Source organism: Fistularia commersonii, chromosome 10 (genome assembly GCF_037954325.1).
Source record: "Fistularia commersonii isolate RoL2024-O1a breed Wild chromosome 10, RoL_Fcom_v1.0, whole genome shotgun sequence".
In the NCBI taxonomy this organism is placed as follows: Eukaryota; Metazoa; Chordata; class Actinopteri; order Syngnathiformes; family Fistulariidae; genus Fistularia; species Fistularia commersonii.
In genome coordinates this window covers 16,769,024-16,793,925 of record NC_141293.1, presented here as the reverse complement: position 1 = coordinate 16,793,925, position 24,902 = coordinate 16,769,024, and the positions used below count along the sequence as shown (strand labels likewise).

Here is a 24,902-nt window from a genome sequence, read left to right as displayed (position 1 = left end):
GACTCTTTCCAAACTTGGCTTCATTTGGACTCCATTTTTCTGGACTTAATCTGACAAGGAGGTTATGAAGACTAGATGTGATCTCGGCACGACAACTATCCAGTGTGTGAAAGCACGGCAATTTTAAATCTGCTAGATGTTAATGGAAAAGAACTGCAGATCACCTCTGACCCTGTAGGAGACTCAATCCGCCCAACCAAGAGAGTGGAGGTCCCGCAACAAGGGGATTTGACAAGAAAGAAGGGTTCACATAGTTTGACACACTATGAAATATTAATTTGCTAAGTGGTGCAGCATTTGCCCTTGGAGAAGTTCATGTAGACTTAAGGCAGCAGAGCAGAGGGGAAGCAGTCAATCGGACGGTGGCCTTGATTTATGGTCACAGCCACCCATGGATAAAGAGACAGGAAAGAAGAGCAGGGAAGTTTATCTTTGGTTTTCTCCATCTGCACTGCACCAGGTCTATTTGTAGATCCAATACCGTTCCCCTGAATTTGGTCTTGTTTTTTTCTAAATTTTTTTTAATTTAATTTGTGTTCTTCACGATCAATCAATGTTGAAAGTAAGGGTGCGCATCCTCACCTCCCTATCGATTGGATTGGATTATACGATGCATCTTTCCGCTTCATATTACCAATTTTCTATATTACCTTACATGGCTTTTTCATCAATTAACACTAACATATATATGAACTCTCAGAGAGCTGCTTTAGAATTAAGATATAAACAAATGTCTTTTGATTGTTTCGTTGCATGGCAAGTTTTACAAATAGCACGGCTCTTGTCCAGTTGAAGCCTCTTGGGAACGTCTAAAAACCAAAAATGTTCCCCGATGCTGCAGATATAGATAATTTTACTGCACTTTGGCTGCTGCTTCGTTCCTCCGCCATGTTGCATTTTTCTTTTATTTTTGTTTTTGTTTTGTTTTTTTACTGTGCTTGCACTGGGCTCACGCATGTGTCCTTCACCCGTAATGCAACCTTGGACGTTAAAACTTTTTTGCCTTGCCAGAAACAGGAAAACACAAACGTCAAACTTGTTTTATTTTGAAATTAACGATCGATTTTGTTACTTATTACGAATCGTCACTTTAAGCATCTCAATGCATCTTTGAATCTGGTATGTGGCACAATGGCATTCTGTCACAACAGTATTGAGGGGGGGAAATAAACACAACATTTAATGCTATTATGGCAAATTTATAGAAAAACTACAACAGGCAAGAAAAGATTCCACACTTTCTATTTGAATTGGGAATTTTGCACAAGCCTTTTTGAAGTATTGATCATTCTAGTGGACTAAAAGTCTCCAAATATTGATATAAGTGTAAGGCTGTATGAACGATATCAAATATTGTAAGGTCATGTCAGGTTTGGAGAATGATCGGATATGACTTGAACTTTTTAATCTTATCAGCAAATTAAGAGTGAGTAAAATATACAAAAATACACTGATGTCCTTTCTCCTCTTTAAATCTTTCAAGTAGTTCACTTGATACTTTTTTTTTTTCAAAAACTTATTTATGTATTTTTACGTTTAATCTTATTTCTATTCTATTTAATTTTATCTGTAAATTTCAAGGACTTTCTCCCTTGAATCATCATGTTATTTTATATGATTGGTGACATTTGTGAATGAACGCAAAACATGAACTAATTCTAGTTCACTCCATCTGACTAATAATGCACACTTGAAATAAACCTGTTTCATTCACTACAGTCTTGTAGGAGCTAGTCTTGTTACAGACAAGTGGGGCCTATATATGCACACATGTGTTTATTTTGTTATTTTTAGCCGGTGCGGCTTATATTCAGGCGCGCTTTATAGTCCAAAAATGACGGTCCGAAAAAGAGAAAACCCTGCGGATACTGTATGTTGATCGCTTTGAGCTGTATCTTGAGAGCCGCTAATAAAAGTCTTCCCTTGATCGATCGAGACGTCAGAAGCGTTTCGATCCACAAAGAGAAAGACAGAAGACCCACAATGTTAAATGGAAAAGTTGACTTCCCCTGTAAACTTTCCCTTTTGATAAGTCAAAACAGTGGCCAGACTGGACACAACGGTACGGAGAAGCTGCAAGTGAGGTGGCTAATTTATGCGATGGACAATGAGGGTGAAAATATTTACAAGTCATTCATGGTTACTGAGAACAGACACCAACTTGTTTTGCTGTCGTAGAGAGAATTTGACTTGCGCTCCTTTCCGCGGAGGAAAGTTATGCATTAATGGGCATGTTTTCTCCAGCGAGTCCAGCGACTACGGTTAAGAACTGGGTTTTTTTATCCAAGCCATGTACAATCTATCAGTGCACTGTTAGTTCGGTGCAACCAGAGAGGAGAATATCCGCAACTTTATTGTGGTTGGGATACTGGACGAGGAGCTCTCCCGCAAGCTGCGGCTACCGGCAGACCCAACGACAATACAAACTTATCAAAAGACAGAAAATGGAGGGAAACGGGGCAAGAGATGTGGAAAATGTGGGAAAACACAACATGACAGAGATGAAAAGTGCCCTGCAGTAAAGGCTACGTGCCATATCCGACATAAAAATGGGACACTGGGCTAGAATATTTTGCAGCAACAGATGAATGAGGTGACAGAGACTAAGAGGACTGGGCGGACATATTTTTGGAGGCTCGGTGTGTGTGATGCCAGTCATAAATGAAGATGCATTTCACACACTCCTGAGAGGACACCGGCACCACCTGACATCCTTTTGGACGACACTGGAGGAAAGCTGTTGAGTTCAGTTGAGGCCAGTTTCAATACAACAGTCAGTCACAAAGGGAAAGATTACCCATTCACAGCTCGCGCAGTCCACGGACGCCGAGTCAACAACCTACTCAGCCAGACTCGATCAGTAAGAGTTTTCTCTTCTAAAATATATCATCACACCCGCGAGTGTAAAACATCCCTGTCGTTAACATCACCTTGGACGACTTCCATGTAATTTCCTCACAACACTGAGTCTAAATAATAAACTTCAAAATGCATCAAAAGCAACGGCATATAAAAAGAAATCTCTATATTGCCTTTTTTTATAGAAAGAAACACATTTTTACAGTTTTTGCTAGGTTTCAGCCACAACAAATAATGCAGGACATGTAGCAATGCGGTGAACAGCTGAGCGGTATTAGTCCCGGACAAGTCCTGTTGTGACAGGAAGCTCCACAAAGCGACCGTGCAGGGGTTTGTAAGGGGAGGCGTAAATCAATGGCGTGTCAATGATGACACCACACTCAGCTGTCTAAGTGGAGGGAATTAGCTGCACACATCCTCGTATAAAGTTCAGTAAGATGGGCTGCCTCAGGAGAGGGGAGGGAATGTCAAAGTAACACAACAGGAAGGGAAAAGAAGTGAAAGCTGTAATGTGAAGCATCTCATCTCATCTCGGTTGATAGGGAAACGGGCCAAATGCATTCTCGTCTACCGCTTTTCAGTCCATAAATCATTGCTTATGAGGGCAGAGGCTGGAAGCGTTATTCAGTCTTGACTGGACGATTGAGCGGCGAGGATCTGAGGACGACCGCAGTCGCCACATATCGCTTCTCGTATTTCACTCTCTCACGCTGCGATTTAACGTTCTCTTCAAATCCATTAACGTAACCCGACAGTCCCGTCCTTCGCTACTAGTGCAATCAAAAAAAAAAGGGCCAATTTGAGGGAAAGATGGGAAGTATGAAACAGGCCCTCAGTCAGGCCCGTGAAGACAGGGCTGCATTCCAGAGCTCCATCTTTGATTGAATAGGAAAAGACAGCCTGTTAGAGTCATTAATATACATTTAGGGCCTGCATGGGGATGTGGAGGGACACCAAAAGATATGCATTTACAGAAATGTAGTGCATCTATTAAGAAAAGATCTACAGATAGAAATTGAAAGGGCGGGTCTTGCAATAACTTATATACGTACATTATTTTCCGCACTATAAGGCGCAACTACAAGCTTTTAATCTTCTCAAAAATCGACAGTGCACCTTATAATCCAGTGCGCCTTTTATACGGATCAATATTGAACCGCGAGAGGTCTCGCAACTACGGAAAGCAGCCGCCGACTCCATTTTCTCCCGTAGAAGAAGTAGCGCACGGTCCATGCTGGGATATATGACTGTGCGAAGCGTGCATTTTCATCTCCATGAGTGTGTGTGTGTGTGTGTGTGTCACTGTAAAGAACCCAATATGGCACCTTTCAAGAGACACACTTACAACGCAGCGTTTAAACTCAAGTCACAAAGTAGAACACGGGAATAGAGCAGCAGCGAGAGAATTCAACATTAATGAGTCAATGGTACGGAAGTGGAGGAAGCAACAAGATGACTTGCGCCGAGTAAAGACGACTAAACAGAGTTTCCGAGGGAACAAGGCGAGTTGGCTACAGTTGGAGGACAAACACACGAACTTAACGTCAATGAATTAGAGGAGGTCCTTCTTGGTGCTTTCTTTAATGAAACGTTTTGAACTGTGACAAATGGAGCTGGAAAAACATTGTTTTCAACAAAGGCTGCGCAAATACCGGTAAGAGCTACCGGTACGTACCATACTGTATTGTGAATGTACTAACTTGTTTTGGGGGTGAACAGAGTTGTCAGAACGTTGGTTTGTGTTCTATTAATGAAGTTCGACTGACTTAGGTGACTGTTTTGTTGACATTCCCTTTAGCGGAGCTCCATTTAGTGGATGCATAACACTATTCTATTCTATTCTATTCTATGCGCCTTATAGTGCAGTGCGCCTTATACATGGAAAAAAGAATTTAAAATAGGCCATTCAATGAAGCATTGAAGGTGCGCCTTATAATCCGATGCGTCTTATAGTGCGAAAATACGGTATACACACACACACACTGAGACACACACACACACACACACACACACACACACACACACAAAGCAATGCGGTATTGATACGTGTCGACACGCTATAGGCCATAAACTACACATTGCAAGAAATTTGCTCATTCAATCATAATATCAAAGATATATTTTCAAAACGGAAAGTATTCAATGAATCAAATAAGGGAATGATACGAAATGCAATATTGGGAGGTATCAGGCCAAAAATCAGTCCTAAATTGTATTACTTTACGATATTTAAATGAAACGATATCAAATGTGAGAAACAAACAGCACAACAGCTCAAAACACACGAGTGTAATCGTCACAATAAACACAATAAGAATAAATATAAAGCGCTTTTCATTGAAAAACAAACCAAAGGCTGCAGGAAACTGAGGATAAATAACAAGAACGACATAATGAGTCACGTGAGCGTTACCAAAAAAAACTCAAAATGTGATAGTTTACGGTAAAGTGAGGCTCTGCACGGGTGTTTACGGTGTTATAAAGTGTCTGGAAGCAGCTGAATGTGATATCTAATTTGAAAGAGGGAAATTGTTTAGAAATGTCAAGAAGTGCTCAGTGCTTGAGGTGGCCCAGCAGAATGACAACTTTCATGACGAGTAAAACATTTGATGAGATAAGAAAAAAAAAATTGCATTTTCTTGCATTCAGGAAAGCTAGACAACACCCTAATTGGTAATTGTAAAATGATTTGATTATGTAATGTGTAGATCTTGGATGGCTCAATATGATGGAGTATAAATGGGCTTAAGATATGGTTAATGCGGTTAGGTTTATAACTTGGAATAATAATGGATTAATACCCGGCTAAAAGGCATTTTTGCCCAATGAAAGATCTGAACAAGCAGATCCAAATAGCTAAATTTAAGACAGGATGGGTGGGACAGATATATCATAAGTTTTACTCAAGCAACAAATGTGGGGACACAATACTTGTACAGTAAATAAAAATTGTAATAAATGTTTTTATTTTTTCTATTTTATTTTAATTTTTTTTTTTAATTAAAAAAAAAATGTTGTGTTGAAACAGCACAAAGATAATATATGTTGAGGCTAAAATAAATGAAGGTTAATGTATGTAATATATACTTTACGCCGAATAAGGAAGAGACAGACTTTTTTGATAAGATTGATGAAATGATGGGGGAAATAATGGAGATGCACGCCATAAACTCCAAGTCCAAGATTATAACCAAGTACAAGATGAGGTTTTGGACAAAGTATGAATGCGCATCTAATCTGATGAGAGACATAGATATATTTTATTTAAATATGAATAAAAGGCATATCCGCTTAGATCATTTTCTGATATCAGAAGCGATTTTAAGGGGAATGGTGGTCTGTACAATTCGACCCGTTGCATTAATGAACTGTGCTACTGTGCAAATGGGAGTAAAATTAGGGCCAGATAGGATTAAAACTAATAGATGGAGGATGAATGTGTTGTTGTTTCAGGATAAAAGATTTGCAAATTTATTTATTTATTTATAATAAAATGTATTTATTATCTTGAAATGTTCTTTGACACTAACATAGGATCAACTGAGAGATTGGGCGCACTTTGAGAGGCCTCGAAGGCTGATATAAGAGGCGAAATGATAGGTCGCTCATCGTTGGATAATAATACTGAGAACAGAGAAAAGATCGTGAATAGAAATTCCAGTTAAATGAGTCGTACAATAAAAAAGGTAGAATATGACATGTTTAGAAAAAAAAGTAACTTTTATGAGAGTCGGGGGAATGCCAGAAAATTATTGGTGAGGCAATTAAAGAAATAGCTTTATAATCCGAGCATTTAAAAAAACTAATGGGGAGCTTGTGACATTAATGAGGTAATTAAACACCTTTATGGGAAGCTTAATAAATCAGAAATAGATTTATCAGGAAAACAATCTTTTTTCGCTAATATGAATATACCAAATTAGTCAGAAGGACAAATAGCACAGATGGAGGAAACTATTACTGAAGAAGTTAGAGATGCAACACTATCATTGAAAACAGGAAAGTCACTTAGATTGACTTCCGGTTGAACATTATAGGAAATATAATGACTTATTGGCTCCCATACTGACTAAAAATGTATCCTCGTGGAACACAGAAAAAACGTATGACAGAGTAAAATTGTCTTGCCTCCTTTATACATTGAGGGTGTTTGGATTCTGAGAGGATTTCATAACTGGGATAAATATTATTTACTTTTTTATTTACTATTATTTAGCCCTCTCTGGCCTCAAACAGGGGGATCCATTGAGTCTGCTGAACTTCATCATATTTCTAAGAGCAGATAAAAGTATTAAAGAGGTGGTTGGGCAGAACAAAATATATTTAAATACATGGATTTACATTTTGTTGCCTATTTTGGACCCTGCTAATTCTAGCCCACCATTCGAAATATGACTCTCTCTCAAATATCTAATTAGACAATGAACTAAAATATAAAATGCCTGGATCTAGGTCTTTTGTTCAGACAGAGATTTCTAATTTTCAGTTCAGTTGGATCCCAATGAGAATGAAATACCTCGGATTAAAGTTAACCTCTGATTTGTATGATATAATAGAAATTAAATTTAACGGCATTACTTCAAGAGATGAAAAATAGTTTGGATAGATGGAAAATAGTTAATCTCACTCTATGGGGCAAATGTAATACTTTTAAGCTGGTGAGAGCACCTCAGTTTAACTTTAGCTTTCATTTCTTATTACTTGTGGTATATAAAAACAATATAATCAAATGGTTAAAGATTATTTGTGTGACGGGAAGACGAAGAAAAAAAATCCCATTTTGAAGCATTCGCAATGGGTGCACTCTGAGATGCAGAGGCTGATGGGGAAATCACAATTCAAGCCAGGTTATTTTTACTAATGTGACAACCCACGTGTTATGATAGGTAAACATTCATTTTTTAGGATCTTTAGTAGAGGAACAGTATATGTGTGGCTGATGATCTATATAAGGATGAAGTAATATCAGGAGTAATATCATAAACATTAGACATTGGCATAAATATTGTGTAATCAATAGTGGGCTCCGCTGGTTACTGTGTTACCGCAAGTCTCTTCTTCATATTTTAACGGTAAATGATTTTTTTTTCCAGCAGTTTTGAAAAAAAAAATAAAATAAAAATGGTGAAGTTAAGAGGAAAATAACTTTATAAAACAAATCGCTGAATATATATAACAATTTAATTCCTTTTTTTAATTTTCTCTCTCCATGATGACAGGTGAGGCCCGGCCTCCCCCTGCCTCACCTGTCTGCACGTCACCGCTCTTAATCTGGTTTCTATCAAACCCCAGGGGCTCGGTGAGTCGGTTTCAGGGTTCGGCGGAGGTCAAGACACACACCCGACTCATAATTCGCGACGACACGTCCCGCTTGGCCATCATTGGCTGCAGGTGATCACGCTACATAGCCTATGTCTGCAGCAGGGATTTTGGTACACTCAGAAGTCAACTTGTAGTCAAATTATGGAAACTCTTCAAAGATAGCATCTAACCTGCTGATGCTGATGCCTTTTGTTTTGTCAAAAGTCAGCATGTGGACTGAAGAGATTGATGTTGAGTTGAAGATCCTCATCAACAGTATTCGGTCAGAAGAGGCAGCAATATCGGCGAGTCAGGAAAAAAGTGCAGCGGATGAGTCGGCAGATAGAAAGACTCTTGGCGGTTCAAGGTAAGGCAAGAAAAATAGCTTGCTGCAGGTAGACTTCAGGTCATTAAGTGTCGTATGTTGGCCTTTGGCCCAAACGGCCGGCTTAATCCCAATCTACTACTCTGACAAGCCTTTCTGCTCGCTGACAAGAGTGACATTTTGGCACGCTGGGGAAGCCACTTCCCTTGAACAGAGAATCTTCCATCTGCGAATAGGCAACCGCTGCAATTCTGCAGCTGCCAGTCAAAGGTGAACTGGCAGATCCCCCCACTGATGATGGTGAAGGCACTTCAGGAGGCTACTCCCGAAAGGTCACAGGAGGTGATGGATCGCCCGTGACATCTACAAGAAAGGAGGTACGGTACTAGTAAAGAAGCCGATATCCCTGTACTAGCTGATTTGGAGGACGATAAAGCCCCCTCAAACTTCAAGGATGCAGCCGAAAGGGGAAAGGGAACCAGGCATCTTGTGACAACACTCGTGTATGTTCCTCCTGGACATCTTGGGAAAGATCCTGGCATGAATCTTCCTCAGTCGCCTCAATTGTCATGTAGCTGAGTGTTGAATCCCAACGTGGTTTCCACGAAGGAAGAGGCGCAGGGAACAGAAGAAGGGACTTTAGTTGGTTTTCACAAGGCCTTAGAAGGCCGATGGAAGTTCACCTCTCTCATCCGTCCTTTCACAATGGATTGCAAGCCAGGGGTCAAAGAGAACGGTGAAACATCTGAACCATTTCCAATTAGGAGCGGAGTGAAGCAAGGATGAGCTCTGGCACCAACCCTCTTTTCCATCCTGCTGCTGGATGTTTTCCAAGGCTGTGAGAGAGATGTTTACGTCCAGCTCTCTTTCAGTAGCAAACTATTCAACATGCAGAGGCGCCAATGCAATGAACCAATGCAATTTCAATCCTTTGTATCGGTGCAACATAAGGCAGTATTTGCAATAAGTTAACTTTAAATAATCGGATTTGAACCTCCCCATGGTCCTACCTTTACCTTAAACAGTTAATATGATTTTTCTCTTGGGCACACTGAACTACAACACCCTAACTGATGCACCAGCCATGTCAACGGGCTCTACTCTGCATGGACAAGGTCTGATAATATGTCCCTCTCCACCATAACCAAAACATTTCTTGTGTGAGAAAGTCACAAACAACATGTACCGTAATTTCCGGACTATAAGACTATTTTGTGCATGAATAAAATTAGCATAAACAGACCCTCATCATGGAAAATGCAAGAAGAAATGCATATGACGCAGCTTTCAAGTTAAAAGCAATCAGGCTGGCCGATAAAGAAGGAAACAGAGCTGCTGCACGTAAACTTGGCATAAATGAATCAATGGTGAGACGCTGGAAACGGTATGTTTTTTTAACCAGCCCTGTTAGTGCTGTGTTACTACCATATTGCTGCTGTGTTACTGCCGTGCCACAGGCACTGTTTGGAAAGAAAAGCTAAGGAATATTATCAAAACTTTGAAAACCCTTTCTGTGTACCGTCTTTCTTTGTAAATATCTCATGTTTCAATGTGGGCACATGCGGCTTATAGACAGGTGCGGCTTATGTATGTACAAAATGTTTTTTCCTTTTAAAATGTACTGGGTGAGGCTTATAATCAGGTGCGCTCTATAGTCCGGAGATTACGGTAATCAAAGTCATCGACCATGAAATGTAAGCAGATGTTGAACTTCTCATTGTAGTGACTGTATTTTCCGCACTATAAGGCGCACCTAAAAGCTTTTAATCTTCTCAAAAACCGACAGTGCGCCTTATATATGAATCGATATTGAACAGCAAGAGGTCTCGCAACAACGGGAAGTAGCCGCCGACTCCGTTTTCTCCCGTAGAAGAAGAAGCGCACGATGCATCCTGGGATATATGACTGCGCGAAGTGTGCATTTTCATTTCCTTGTGAAGAGAGAGTGAAGAAAGAGTGAGAAAGAGAGAGAGAGCGCGAGAGAGAGAGACCCCAAAAGAGAGAGACATGCTTACGACGCAGAGTTTAAACTCAAGGCGATCGGTCACGCCGTAGAACACGGGAATAGAGCAGCAGCGAGAGAATTCAACATGAACGAATCAATGGTACGGAAGTGGAGGAAGCGACAAGATGACCTTAAAGAAGACTAAACAGAGTTTCTGAGGAAACAAAGTGAGACGGCTACAGTTGGAGGACAAACTTCAACAGTGGGTTGTTCAACAGAGTACAAGTATCACCACAGTCACTATTCGAATGAAGGCAACAGCGCTAGCTAGCGACACGAACGTCAATGAATTTAGAGGCCGTCCTTCTTGGTGCTTTCGTTTTATGAAACGCTTTGAACTGTGACAAATGGAGTTGGAAAAACATTGTTTTCAACAAAGGCAGCGCAAATACCGGAAAGAGCTACTGGTACATAGGGTAACGTATAGCGAATGCGCTAACTTGTTTTGGGACTGAACGGAGTTGTCAGAACGTTGGTGTGTATTCTATTAATAAAGTTTGACAGACTTATCTGAGTGTTTTGTTGACATTCCCTTTAGTGGAGCTCCATTTAGTGGATGCATAATGCACCTCCAGCCACTACTGAAGCTTCTATTCTATGCGCCTTATAATGCTGTGCACCTTATATATGATGTTTTTTTTTTAAATAGGCCATTCATTGAAGGTGCGCCTTATAATACAGTGCGCCTTATAGTGCAGAAAATAGGGTATTTAGAATCATAAATAGTTGGCAGATTTACATCAGAAAGGGACCTATCTAAACCGGAAACATAACCTTATCGTATCTAGACATCTAGCCTCACAAGAACTCCTTGCTGATGCACAGGGAAATGTTTGAAAGGGTGAACTGAACACCTTTACAAATCCCCCGTTCACCGATAACTTGGGCTCCACCAGCCGCTTCCCCACAAATTCAACCACAGATCCATCCAACCACGCAGCGGATTTCTCGGATCTGTGGCCGATCAAGTCTCCAACAGCCAAAGCCACTTGGGAGACAATGCACCTCCCTTTTATTCTGTACTCCCCTGTCAGCTTGGAGAACCCCCAGACAAAGACGTTAAACAGCAAGACACCTGGCTGGTTGAAGAAATACGACCTGGACAAGGAAACGGGCGAGAAACAAATGAAAAAGTATCTATACAATGCATTTTTGGCTTCAAAATTTGAAAACATAATGACTTCTTGGATGAAAAAACATCAGGTGACATAGTTAAAACAATCTTTTCTTATTTCTATAAAAAAACATAAAAACGATAGCAATAAAAAAAATAAAAAATAAAAAAAATAATAACCATAATAGCCTTGTAAACATTATACCTCCTCTTATTCATGCTACCAATTAAATTTCTAATCAATTCAAGTGGCATATTTTCCCACAGTGACAAGATTTTCTCTTTTAACTCAACAATATTTTTAGGGTGTAATTTCATAAATTCTTTTTTAATATTCATTTTTAATATTAAGTCATCATGTTTTTTGTTTTTTTTTTTGGAACAGTTTATTACATATAAAGATTTTTTTGAATTACCTTTTTACCTCCTTTACATTACAACAAAGGAAAACTTTGGACTTTGTGTTGCTTCTAGGTAATAATTTTACTGGTCCGTATGTGGCCCCCAGACCAAAATGAGTTTGACACCCTGAACTAGACCACTAACACAACTATGTCATTCTACACAATCAGCGAAAAACAACACAAATAATCTCTTTCACCCAAGATGCAGTTGTCTCTCTTCAGCTCTCCACAAAGAAAAGGAAGAAAAAAAGCAGCAGCTTTGCAAACAATGAATTGTAAAAGCTGCTTCTGACTCACAGCAAGAAACTTCGAAGTTTAATTCCAAAAGTGGGCCTTTCTGTGTGGAGTTTGCATGTTCTCCCCATGGTTTCTTCGGGGTTCTCTGGTTTCCTACCCAAGTTTGTTTGTTTGTTTAGAAGTTTATTAGAACAGTGTACAATTACGATAAGCACAGAAGCAGAGATGTTTGTACCAGATTGTAGCTCATCGCTAATTTCCATCTGTAGTCCTGGGAAGACAATACAAATATGAAACTACAAAATAGACAATATATATAAAATATACAGATAGGCAATAAAATAGCTGTACAAGATATAAACAGGCAATAAAATATGTATTTTGCAAGTTGAAAGCGCTATTGTTGTGATATTGTTTGACATTATTACTTACAAATCCAAAAACATCCAACAGGGTCATTGGAGACACAAATATCCCAAATAAATTACCCAAACGACCCTAACTGCAGGAAAAGAAGTAGATAATGTGATAATGTATGCATGCATGCATGATTTTGCTTACAAAACAAAATGTGCAAAGTATGGAGGCTTTTATTGTGATGTTTCAATAACGCCAAACTGCATTTTATCCATTGCTGAAAGCATATTAACTGAGGATTTAGATTTTTTTTTTCCCTATGTCAGAAAATACATCACTATGCAGGTGTCATTCAACTCTACAGATAAGTGAACATTTATTTATTCATGTCTACACCACTTATCCTGCACTCAAGGCCGCTTTACTGTGGGATAAGCTGATTGTGGGAGGAAACTAATGCAGACGTAGGGAGAGCCTGTCGATTCCACAGAGGCCCGAATTGAAACCAGGAACCTTCTTGCCATGAGGCGGAAGCACTTTCCATTGAGCCATCATGCTGCCAAAGTGCCTCTATTTCAATTCTACATGTAATTAAATGCTTCAGGGTACTTAGAGAAGAAAAACTACAGATAAACATTAATATTATGGAGACTCAGAGGGTTTTTAGGAAGCTGATCCTGTCCACGTTCAGGCGAATCTGAATTTGGATCATTCTAAGAGATCATTGTTATTCACTGAAAGATCTGTCTTGAAAAATCCCAGATGTCTAAATCCAGCCAAGAGAGACCCAGCAGTTGGTCAGGTCCTCTACACTAATGGTTCCCAACTCCTGGGTCGAAAAAGAAAATCTTTCTTGGTACAAATTATAGTTTTTTTCATAAGACCTGTCGGATCTTATTTCGAAAAACCTTCGCCTTGCTGCTGCACTTCATATTGTAATTGCCTAATATAAAGTGTAATCACAGATTAAATACTGTGAACTGACAAAAGTTTGTTTTTTATTTGGACTTCCGCTCCTCCAACCGAAAAATTTCATGCATAAAACTGGTCCCTTGTACCAAAAAGTTGGATACCACTGCTTACACTGCAGTGTTGAAGCATTACCATGATATTTCTAATTTACACTTTCCCATTTTCCAGTCTCAGACTTAAAACTAGCAGTTATAAAGTTTTATGGCAGTTGCAGCGCACGCCAGTCATAACTGTCATTGAGTGTCAGCTGGTAGTCTTAATTATTAGTGCAGTCATAGCTCAGTTTTTCAACAATATCAAACATGTTTGATATTACAAAAAAAAAATAATAATAATACAAATTGCCAAAGCAGAATTTAGCGGCAGAAACGGTATTTGTTAGTGGTTTGGATGAACTGGAACTGCGAAAGAGGAGTTTATGCTGGAACTTTGGCCAAAACAGCCCGACTTATACAACACTCTGCAATGTAGATCACTATAATAATAATAATACATTTTATTTAAAGCACCTCACTGATGTTGGAGTTATTTCACTTTATTTTTATCTATTTATGGATGGATGGATAGATAGATAGATAGATAGATAGATAGATGGATGGATGGATGGATGGATGGATGGATGGATGGATGGATGGATGGATGGATGGATGGATGGATGGATAGATGGATAGATGGATAGATGGATAGATGGATAGATGGATAGATAGATAGATAGATAGATAGATAGATAGATAGATAGATAGATAGATAGATAGATAGAATGCATGGTGGCAATGAATTGCTGAAAGAATCCTGTTGTCGTTTTCCACAAGTCTTTTCAAAATCATTGCAAAGTTTTAAGACGTGACACCCAGTGTTTGGTCTTAGACTGAACACTCAAAAAACTAACTTAGGATGTGAGTTGATCATTGTTTTCGAGTCTCTTTAGTGTTTTGTGTTTCCATTCTCATATTTTTGCAGATTGCATCAAAAAAAAACAAATGATGTCGATTAAAAGAGAGACAACATCATTCAGGTTGTCTTCTCTTTCTTGTGGATCCCGGGAGCACGAACAGCTCGATAGGCCATGCATGGAAGTCCTCGGGCAACTGACGGCGGACTTCGAGCGAGAGGCGGCGGCTCCGAGAAAACGCTTTTCAGACGAGGGCGGACGTGAGGCTAATCTTTAAACTGAACTTGAAACCGACGGCTGAGGAGTGAGTCATACTAATGATTCTTACCGGGAACTTCAAGGGTTACCATGATCACAATTGTGTCTCTTATCGAGAAACAACCACAACAACAAAAAGTCACTAATAAGAGTGGAGATTTGAAGCACAAAGGGATGAAAATGTCAGCATTTGAGGTAGAAAGCATGAAAGTGATCGTTTTTTCTTTTTTTTTTTTTTTTTTGTAAACGATCAGGTTCATGTATTTGGGACATCAGCCTTTAAAACAAAAATTGGCTGCAGAGACAAAGAAAGACTCAAGGAGACCTTGTCCTGAGCGATCGCAATAAAAAGAAGTTACTTGCATCTTTTATCTCGTTTTTTAATTTTATTATTTTTTTCTTTCAATAACTGCACAAATCAGCATTAACGATTTTGGAAATGTTCAGATAACAAATAGCAATAAAAATAGTATTAAAAAAAAACAAAACAGCTGCCCTTTCCAGTCTCATTTAATCAGTTTGCCTAAATTGGTGTATTATACAAAATAAGATAAGAAAATATATTATTGTCCCCCATAGGGGAAATTCCTTTGTCACAGCAGCGTAACAGTTATAATGTCAAAAATAAATATGAATATGAATATAAATAGAGAAACTGTTAGAAGACAGAAGATAGCAATGAATAAACAAAAAAATAGACAGCAGGGAAAACAACAACAGCAGCAAGAATGGACAACATAGTAAAGTGTGAAAAATAGACAAACAAAATACAGGTTAACTGAAAGAATACTAGTAACACTTCTATAACTTCCAGCTTTGGATCAAACATCAGAAATGTTTCTTTTTATTTTATATTATAAGCTGAAAACACAATGTTTGAAATATTTGTGAAATATTTTAAGTGGATAATAATATATGTTCAGTTTCTTTATTTTTTTTCTGATTTGTATTTGACAAATAACCCTAAAAAAAGTGTTAAATGAAGACAACCTTTTCTCACTTGGCCTGAATTCAAACTTAAGGAAATCAGGGAGAAAACCTACTGCTTGGGAATGATACACCATGTACTTTAAATTTTAGGTTATTCGTCAGCTTAATCAATAAGGTGCACTGTTTATTTGTGTTTATTGGCTTTCTGGTAACATCTTTTAGGTTAACGGGTTTGTTTTGATCCATATCTTGATTATTTATCATCCAATTTCTTTCTGCCTACTTGGTAACCTTGTTAAGCTTCTTCTTCCATGAAAGATTGTTTTTAATATTTGTTGTGTGAGATGTCTTTTTTTTTTTTTTTTTTTTTAAGTAAGCCCCTCAATTTCAATGAAAAAGAGTAAAATCAACCTCTGGAGAATCTTATAAATAAAATAAAACGTTGTTGTGTTAGCACAGGTTCTGTTTTTTATTATGTTGACGAAACAGTATCTCTGTAAAAAAAAAAAAAAGGCACAGTGACATCAGTATCATATTCTGATTTTTTGGACAATATGAAACAACAGCGTTATCGTCTGTAAAAGCAAGCTTTGGAGAAAGTGTAGCCCTGATTATATTCCATGCAAGCAGCTGAGGTGTATTTATTCATTTTAAAATTGCCCACCTGGTTAAGTTTTGTCATAGCTGATAAAAAAAAATAAAAATAAATAAGAGATAAAAAATAAAAAAAGAGATTAAAAAATAGCGATAGAGATAAAATAGAATAGAAATAGAATAAAAATGAATAATAGAATAGAAAAATAGAGACAAAAAAAAGAGATAAAAATAAAAATTGAAGTACATTTTACTTGTTTTTGTTTTGTTTTTTCCTCAGGGATGCCTGTGCAAAACTGAAGATTTCATATAAAAAACATGTTTTTGCAGCAGGTGCCCCGCAATGTGTGTCATGAGGTTCTGTCATCACACACACCGCAGATGTGTTTGTGTCTTTTGGATGTTACTTAACATTCTCCTTCAAGTTGTGTCAAATTAATGTTACATTTAACAAGTTACTGATGAGATGTCAGATTGGCAAAACAAATATTTTCAAATAACCGCTACATTCAGTTTTAGTCCTGGATTTCTCTCTACTGGTGTGGCATGTCGGGTTTTGTGTAATGATAATATGCTGCTGTTACAAAAATAAAAAAAAAAAAAGATGGAAAAACTTATTCATACGTTATCACTTATAACAGCGTCCGAGACAAACAACCATTAATTCTCACATTCACACATCTGGGCAATTTATTCCAATTAACCTTTTGCACGTTTTTGGACGTTGGGAGGAAACCCACGCGGACGCAGGGAGAATGTGCAAAATCAGGCATATACTTTTTTTTAGATTTTCTTGAGGTCGTGCTTCTGAAACGCTGACACAGCATGTAGTCCGGTTAATAGATGTGGTTGCACGGCTTTGTAAAAAAAAAAAAAAAAATCTCTAAATCTAACAAGGTCCAAGGACCCTGCTGGTAATGTCAAGGAAGCGCTCCCTCGAACCGTGCCGTCCCTCCCCCTATTATCACCGCTGCTACACCATCAAGTCACATCAGAAATGTGACCGGCCTCAAAGTGCTGACTTGCTCACACTCCATTGAGTTTCCTCTGATAAAATTACAGCCACCTCAATAAACTCCTGGCTGCAGTGGCACCGGGAGAAATGACTTCTCCTCCACCTCCCACGCCTGGCGCTGCAATTCTTAGCGGTTTTTCCTACTCCGCTTGTATTTTCTTTTCAAAAGCAGTAGGAAGGTTGAAGAATGCACATTCAGATGGAGAAGGTTCTTCCCATATTTTTTTTTTTTTTTTTTTTGCAGCACAGCTGGACCTCGGCTATGTCCTCCATCACCAGATATCAGAAACAACCGGAAAAAAAATAACTTCCAGTAAGAGGACAAGCGCAGAAAATGACAGTCCCATCACCTGCTATACAGCTAAAATCGACCGCAAAAGAAATCAGTTTAATTTTGACATCTGTCAAAATGAAAAGGCTGATCCCCAGATGATGTATTTAACCTTCCTAGCAGCTCGTTATTTGTTTTGATACCGAAGTGAATGAGGCCAAGAATTAGAACCATTGTCTCCATTGTCTACAGAATATGGACATTTTCAACGTTTTATTTCTATGAAAATGTTTAACTGTTAAATCAATCAAAACAATACTCACATACACACACCAATCCTACGCGCACAAACACACACCTTCTCCTCAAGTATTTTATTCTTGTCATTGCTATTGTCACTCCATATATATTGTCATTTAATTTTGGTTGTGTACTTTTCATCCGTATGTTGTCCATTATAATCTCTAATGTTGTCGCTACTGTCCAATTATTCGTGGATGTCTCGCTATCTTCTTTCTTGACTCTATTTATATTTATTTTCCTTTTTAATTTTGTATTTATTTTTTATTTTATATATATATATAATATATATGTGTGTGTATATATATACATATATACACACAATAAAAAATAAATTGAAAAAAAAAAATATATATATATGTATATACATATATATAAATATTTATATATATATATACACATATATACACACAATACAAAATAAATAAAAAAAAAATATATATACAGATAGATAGATAGATATAGATAGATAGATAGATAGATAGATAGATAGATAGATATAGATAGATAGATAGATAGATAGATAGATAGATAGATAGATAGATAGATAGATAGATAGATAGATAGATAGATAGATAGATAGATAGATAGATAGATAGATAGATAGATAGATAGATAGATAGATAGATAGATAGATAGATAGATAGATAGATAGATATTTATATATATTTTTTTTTTTACACTACTGTGAAAAAGGAATTTCCCCGATGGGAATAAATAAATATTTATCTTATCTTATCTCTCTTGCAGCCACCACAGAGACAGGGTGGGTTGCTAAGTCTCACTTCCACTCCTGAGTGGAAAAAGGTGCAACCCCTCTTGAGGAGACTCGTTCCAGAGTCCAAGCTGAGTGCCAAAGTGAGTTTGACTATATATATATACATATATATATCCAGAATTTCTTGGCCTTGCACACTAGTTTAGGTTCCTCCTGCAAAAGAGAGGTGACATTCTGTGTCACACGACATAAAATTCCACTCTGAATGCACAGCGGTTGTCTTGGAGAGATGAAAAATAAGCTAAAATCACACTGAAAATTTGACAGAATCTCACTGGACACACGTGTTAGTGAATTCATCTGTTCTAGTGTTTATGTAGCTCATCAGTAAGGAGAGCAAATTTAATTTGGTTTAATTTACAGAGATCTAACAGGGTGACAGTGGGTAGCCTCAAGAACGAAAGAAAAAAATGACCCGCACGCAATTGTAGATGTTTAAAAAAAAAAAAGAAAAAAAAAAAAAAAAAACAGAGGCACTCATTCACACACAAAAAGAAATTTCAAAATAAACAGTCTGATTTACAGGAAAACTAAAGTTTGAATCGGATTTTTAATGGCACGATGAATCTGCTGTTCAAGGGACAGAAAAACAAAATGATGGTGGGAGGTAAAAGATGATTTTTTTAACTGAATGTGTGTTTGTATTGAGAACTAATTTCTGAGCTGATGGAACCGGGAATGAAAGTTTTTAACCCTTTTCCTGCCTTTATTTTTGAGTTTTTAATAAACAGACCAAGAAAAAACAATGCCCGCATTGCTTTGCAAAACAGTACAATATAAGGTCACCGTAGGAAGAGTTCTAAAAAAAATGAAAAAATGAATTCATACATAACTAAATTAACATTTTCACAAGATTTACACAGGAAACTGCAGATAGAACCAAAGGAATCTGCCTGAAAACACACACCAGAAACCCCCGCACATAAATAAAGACATGGCGCTTGACTAATGTGTTATGTAATAAACTCTTCTTACTCTGATATCATGGCGCTCCATTTACACATATTAGGGTTGGAGTGATTCAGAGGGTTGCTTCGCTGCTGCAAGATTTAGATTTTATAGAAAAGAGCCTTGGGAGGACAATTTCAAGAGGAAAAGTTGCAAATGCATTGAACCTTTTTTTTTTATAATGAAAAAGGCATGTTTAGGAGGGAAACATAAAGTTTCTGCTGCCAGCTTTCAAAGAAATGTTGCATAAATGTACACAAATCCAAAATAAAAAAGAAAAAGATATTACAAGGACACTATAATATTTGATATAAAGTCATTGTAATGTCATATTTTTCAATGCAATCCTGAGGCTACAAACTTTGTAAAGGTACATTTTTAATAAATTGTCTGTTTATCCAAATGACTGATGCATGAATGTCAAGGTATTTTTAAAGCAAAACAAATCACACACACACACACACACACACACACACACACACACACACACACACACACACACACACACACACTTATATGTAGATCTGAAAGCCTTGCTAAACATTATGACTATTAGGGATATTAATGTATATAAACTTATATACTTTATATATATATATATATACATATATATATATAAACATAAAGATATATAAAGATAAGGTTTGTTAACCGCCATATCATCATCGTCGAGCACGTCCATGGGACATTAAGAACACTAGTTTTACTAAGATTTTCATAAGCCATCGTTATTGCATAAACAGTAAATGTTAAAGTTGTTTGTGGACAATTAAATTGAGAAAACGTCGAGAAAAAGTCCATTTTTTTTCCTTTGTTTTAGTGCAAAGGAGGGGAAACAGGTAAATTATTAAAAATCTTTACATGTAATGAACTGTTCCTCAAAATGCATTACAAATTAATATCAAAAATGATTGTTCAAAAATAATTGATGAAATTAAAACCTTAAAATATTGTTGAATTAAAGGAGAAAGTCTTGTTACTGTGAGAAAATATACCACTAGAATTTATAAGAAAATAATTGTTATTTTTAATTCTTTTTTTATAATGCTTACAAGGCTATTCTTGTTATTAAATCAGTCTTTTTAAATTTGCCATCTTTTTTTTTTGCAATCTTTTTTGTGATTTTTATAGAAATAAAAACAGAAAAGATCTTTTTAACAATGTCACTAGATGTTTTTTCATCAAAAAATCATTTTCTTTTCAAATTTTGAAGCAAAAAATACCTAGCAAAGTTACTTTTTCATTTTTTCCGTGCTGTTTTTTTTTTTTTTTTTTTTTTTTGAAACCCACTGTATAAAACCCCCAGATGCAGGTGAGAAAAAAAAAACGCGCCGGCCGCACCAACACAAAGATTCGATTTCAGGCAGGGGGCCGCAAAATATTGTTCCGAGGGCCACAATTCCCGAATCTGAGACGCCTGAATTAGAGTTTGTAATGGTGGCCGTGGGTCATTTTTGCATTATTGTAACGGCGGGCTGTCCGATCGTCCCGTCCACTGCGGTTCGTTCAAAACAGATGAGCGGAAGGTTGAGAGACCCCTTATCATGATGATGGAAGAGAGCGGGAAGAATAAAAAAAAAAACATAATTCACTGCAACAACACACACTGATTACTGCAACACATGCTAGTTAATTGGATGTCCTTTCCTTACCTAACTAACAGCATATACATTTCCACCTTTTTTAAAAAAAAAAAAAAGAAAAATAAACTTGAATCACACTTAATCGTCAACCTTCACAAAATGACTGCCTTAATGTTGTTAAAAATATAAAGGTTATAAGTCAATTTAATGCACAGAGGAGCAGAGAACATTATGAGAAGGGAAAATATAAAGGGAAAAAATATCTGTGAATTTCTTAAGACATGTTTGCTTGAAATATTGTCATATTGGAATAATGATTGCAGAGAAAGGCTTGTTTGGGCCATAAAATGGACAAATCAACAGTGTGATTTCAATGAAGTGTTGGAAGAGACTAAATAGTGATTCTGTGCTAAATATTTCCTTTTAATATTGTCTAATTCGTCAAATATTATCGTGGCAACTGGACCGGATTTCTTGTCTTGAAGACGTGGGATGATCCTTTTTTAAAGATGACTTTCTGAAAGCTTAGTAGTTTTGAAAAAAATCCGCAAAACCAAAAAAAATTGCTCCGAAAAGAAACTTTCTTTTTGCCCGAAACTTCATGCACGCAAGAATAAGTGTTGTATTTAAAGTATATCATATTTTCTTTTTAGTGGATGTCCATGTGTTTTCATTTCCAAAAGCCGAACTTCACATCTAGTGTTTTATTCTATATCCAATCCTGGAAAACCCCCAAAATTCAAATTAATGCGGTTAAAATGTGAGACTGACTTGAGTTCCGATCTTCTTTGCTGATCCCAGTAGATCTTATTTTAACATTTCGGCACAAATTCTTTGCAAACATTATCCGAGGAGGTTCTGGGTCGTCCAGGTCTTGGTGAATTTTCATCGAAATCTTCTTGTTTTGGCAACTGGATTTGAATTTCTTCACTCGAGCGAAAAAGATTTCAACGAGAATTTTTTGCAGACGTTTTCACCACCATCCTCCAATACTTGGAAAAAAATTAAATAAATTAAATAAATAAATAGAAGTCAAGAAAAAAAATTGTAAATAAATTTTAAAAAGTCAGGAAGGCAAACTTCTTGTTTGCATATTAAGATCGTATTTATATTGTTGTTTAGTTCTGGTCGTGTATTTTTCACCCTTTATGTTGTCTATTATTATCCGTGATGTTGCTGTATTTTTTTTAATTTTTTTTACTGACATAACTTTTACTGTGGAGGTTCTCGGTCATCCAGGTCTCGGTGAATTCTCGTCGAAATTTCTTCAAAATTCAAGTCCAGTTGCCAAGACGAGAAGATTTCGACGAGAATTCTTTGCAGACACTTTCACCACCATCCTCCAATACAAAAAAAAAATAAATGAAAATTTGAATAAATTTTGTTGTCCATTATTATCCCTGATGTTGTTGCTGTCATATTTCTTCTTTTTTTTTCTTTTTTGACATTATAACCGTTACTTTGGAGGTTCCCGGTCGTCCAGGTCTTGGTGAATTCTCGTCGAAATCTTCCCGTCTTGGCAACTGGACTAGAATTTTGAAGAAATTGGACTTAAATTTTCTAAGAAATTCAAGTCCAGTTGCAAAAACGAGAATATTTCCACGAGAATTCTTTGCAGACACTTTCACCACCATCCTCCAATATTAAAAAAAATAAATAAAAATAAAAAGAAATGAATAATTATTGTTGTCCATTATTATCCCTGATGTTGTTGCTGTCATTTTTTTTTTTCTTTTTTGACATTATAACCGTTACTTTGGAGGTTCTCGGTCATCCAGCTCTTGGTGAATTTTTAAAAAATTCAAGTCCAGTTGCCAAGACGAGAAGATTTCGACCAGAATTCTTTGCTGACACTTTCACCACCATCCTCTAATACTAAAGAAAAAAAATTGTTTACATATTTCTTAAATAAATATCGTTGTCAATTATTATCCCTGATGTTGTTGCTGTCATTTTTTTTTTTTTTTTTTTTGACATTATACTCTGCCGTGACAAAAGAATTTCCCTTTTATGGGGGCAGGAGGGTCAATAAAGTTTATCTTATTTCCAGGGGCTGGATTATAATTCATCGTGGAAAAGGAGGGGGGTGGATGTTTGAAAACTTAATATTTCATTCCCATCAGAAGAACAGAAACACTCCTGCACGAAGAAATAAGGAAGAGGAGGAGGAGGAGGGTAAAAGTAGTCGACACAAAGAACAAACACATGCAAAAGAGTGAAAGGGTTGGGAAGAGAGTCTTACCTCGGGCAGGTAGAGGAAAGCGGCGGGACATCGGAGGGTTTGAGGTAACATCCCGGAACCGGCGAGGAGCAGGCGGTCAGAAACGTCCATGGATGTGGAGCTTTGCGCATTTAAGCAGGGAGATTTTTCTTTTCCCCCCTCCACGCCTGTCTATTCGTCGCTCTCTCCTTGTTTTCTGCACCTCTCGGCTTTAAATCCACCCCACACACACACACACACCCTCAGGGGTGAGGTGAGCGGCGTGCAAACAATGTGCACGTCCACCCGCCACCACCGTCACACTGCTGCACTCTTTCCTGCTCAATTTTGCATTTTGCAACTGCTCACTTTGAGCGTGATGGACACAATCGTTGCACACCTAGGAGGGGAGGTTCCGTGCGAGCGGAGGAGGGGTCGTGCACCGGATTTTGTGCACGAAGTGGATTACCGCTGATCCCCCCCCCCCTGGTGCAGTGGTCCCCAAACTGCGGCCCGGGGGCCGGAAACGGCCCGCCTCCATATTTTTCCCGGCCCCTGAACAATACCAGACAAATAATAATATAAATATAATGTGTCGTGTTGGTATCAGTTGGGTTTCATGGCCTGCTTTGCTTTCTGGTTTTCACGGTGAATTTGATATGAGAGCTGTAAACAGTTGCATCTGCAAGAAAGTTACTGTATTTCCCGCACTACAAGGCGCACCTTAAAGCTTTTAATCTTCTCAAAAACCGACAGTGCGCCTTATAATCCAGTGCGCCTTATATATGGATCAATATTGAGCCGCAAGAGGTCTCACGGCTACGGGAAGCAGCCGCCGACTCCATTTTGTCCCGTAGAAGAAATAGCACAAGGTGCATGCTGGGATATATGACTGCGCAAATTGTGCATTTTCGTTTCCGTTTGTGCGTGTGTGTGTGTGTGGTGTGTGTGTCCCAAAGCGGCTCCTTTAAAGACACATGCGAGGCAGAGTTCAAACTCAAGGCGATCAGTCACGCAGTAGAACACGGGAATAGAGCAGCAGCGAGAGAATTCAACATTAATGAATCAACGGTACGGAAGTGAAGGAAGCGACAAGATGACCCGCGCCGAGTAAAGACGACTAAACAGAGTTTCCGAGGGAACTAGGCGAGATGGACACAGTTGGAGGACAAACACACAAACTTAACATCAATGAATTTTGAGGAGGTCCTTCTTGGTGTTTCGTTTTATGAAACGCTTTGAACTGTGACAAATAGAGTTGGAAAAACATTGTTTTCAACAAAGGTGGCGCAAATACCGGTAAGAGCTACCGGTACGTACGGTAACGTATTGTGAATGTACTAACTTGTTTTGGGAGTGAACGGAGTTGTCAGAATGTTGGTTTGTATTCTATTAATGAAGTTTGACTGTCTTATCTGACTGTTTTGTTGACATTCCCTTAAGCACAGCTCCATTTAGTGGATGCATAAAACAAACCCCAGCCACTACTGTAGCTTCTGTTCTATGTGCTTTACAATGCGGTGCGCCTTACATATGAAAACAGTTTTTAAATAGGCCAT

General features: G+C 37.7%; 1 protein-coding gene across 2 annotated transcripts in view; it reads right to left on the bottom strand.

Annotated features, from left to right (window-relative positions):
* Window positions 1-23,830, bottom strand: part of LOC147230629 (RNA binding protein fox-1 homolog 3-like) — a 70,130-nt gene extending 46,300 nt beyond the window's left edge. For both annotated transcript variants that reach the window (XM_086154071.1, XM_086154072.1), the window contains exon 1: window positions 23,386-23,830. In XM_086154071.1, coding sequence (XP_086010197.1) covers window positions 23,386-23,475 — 90 coding nt within the window. In that variant the 5' untranslated portion in view covers window positions 23,476-23,830. The remainder of the gene's footprint in view (window positions 1-23,385) is intronic.
* Between the last annotated feature and the right edge of the window lie 1,072 nt (window positions 23,831-24,902).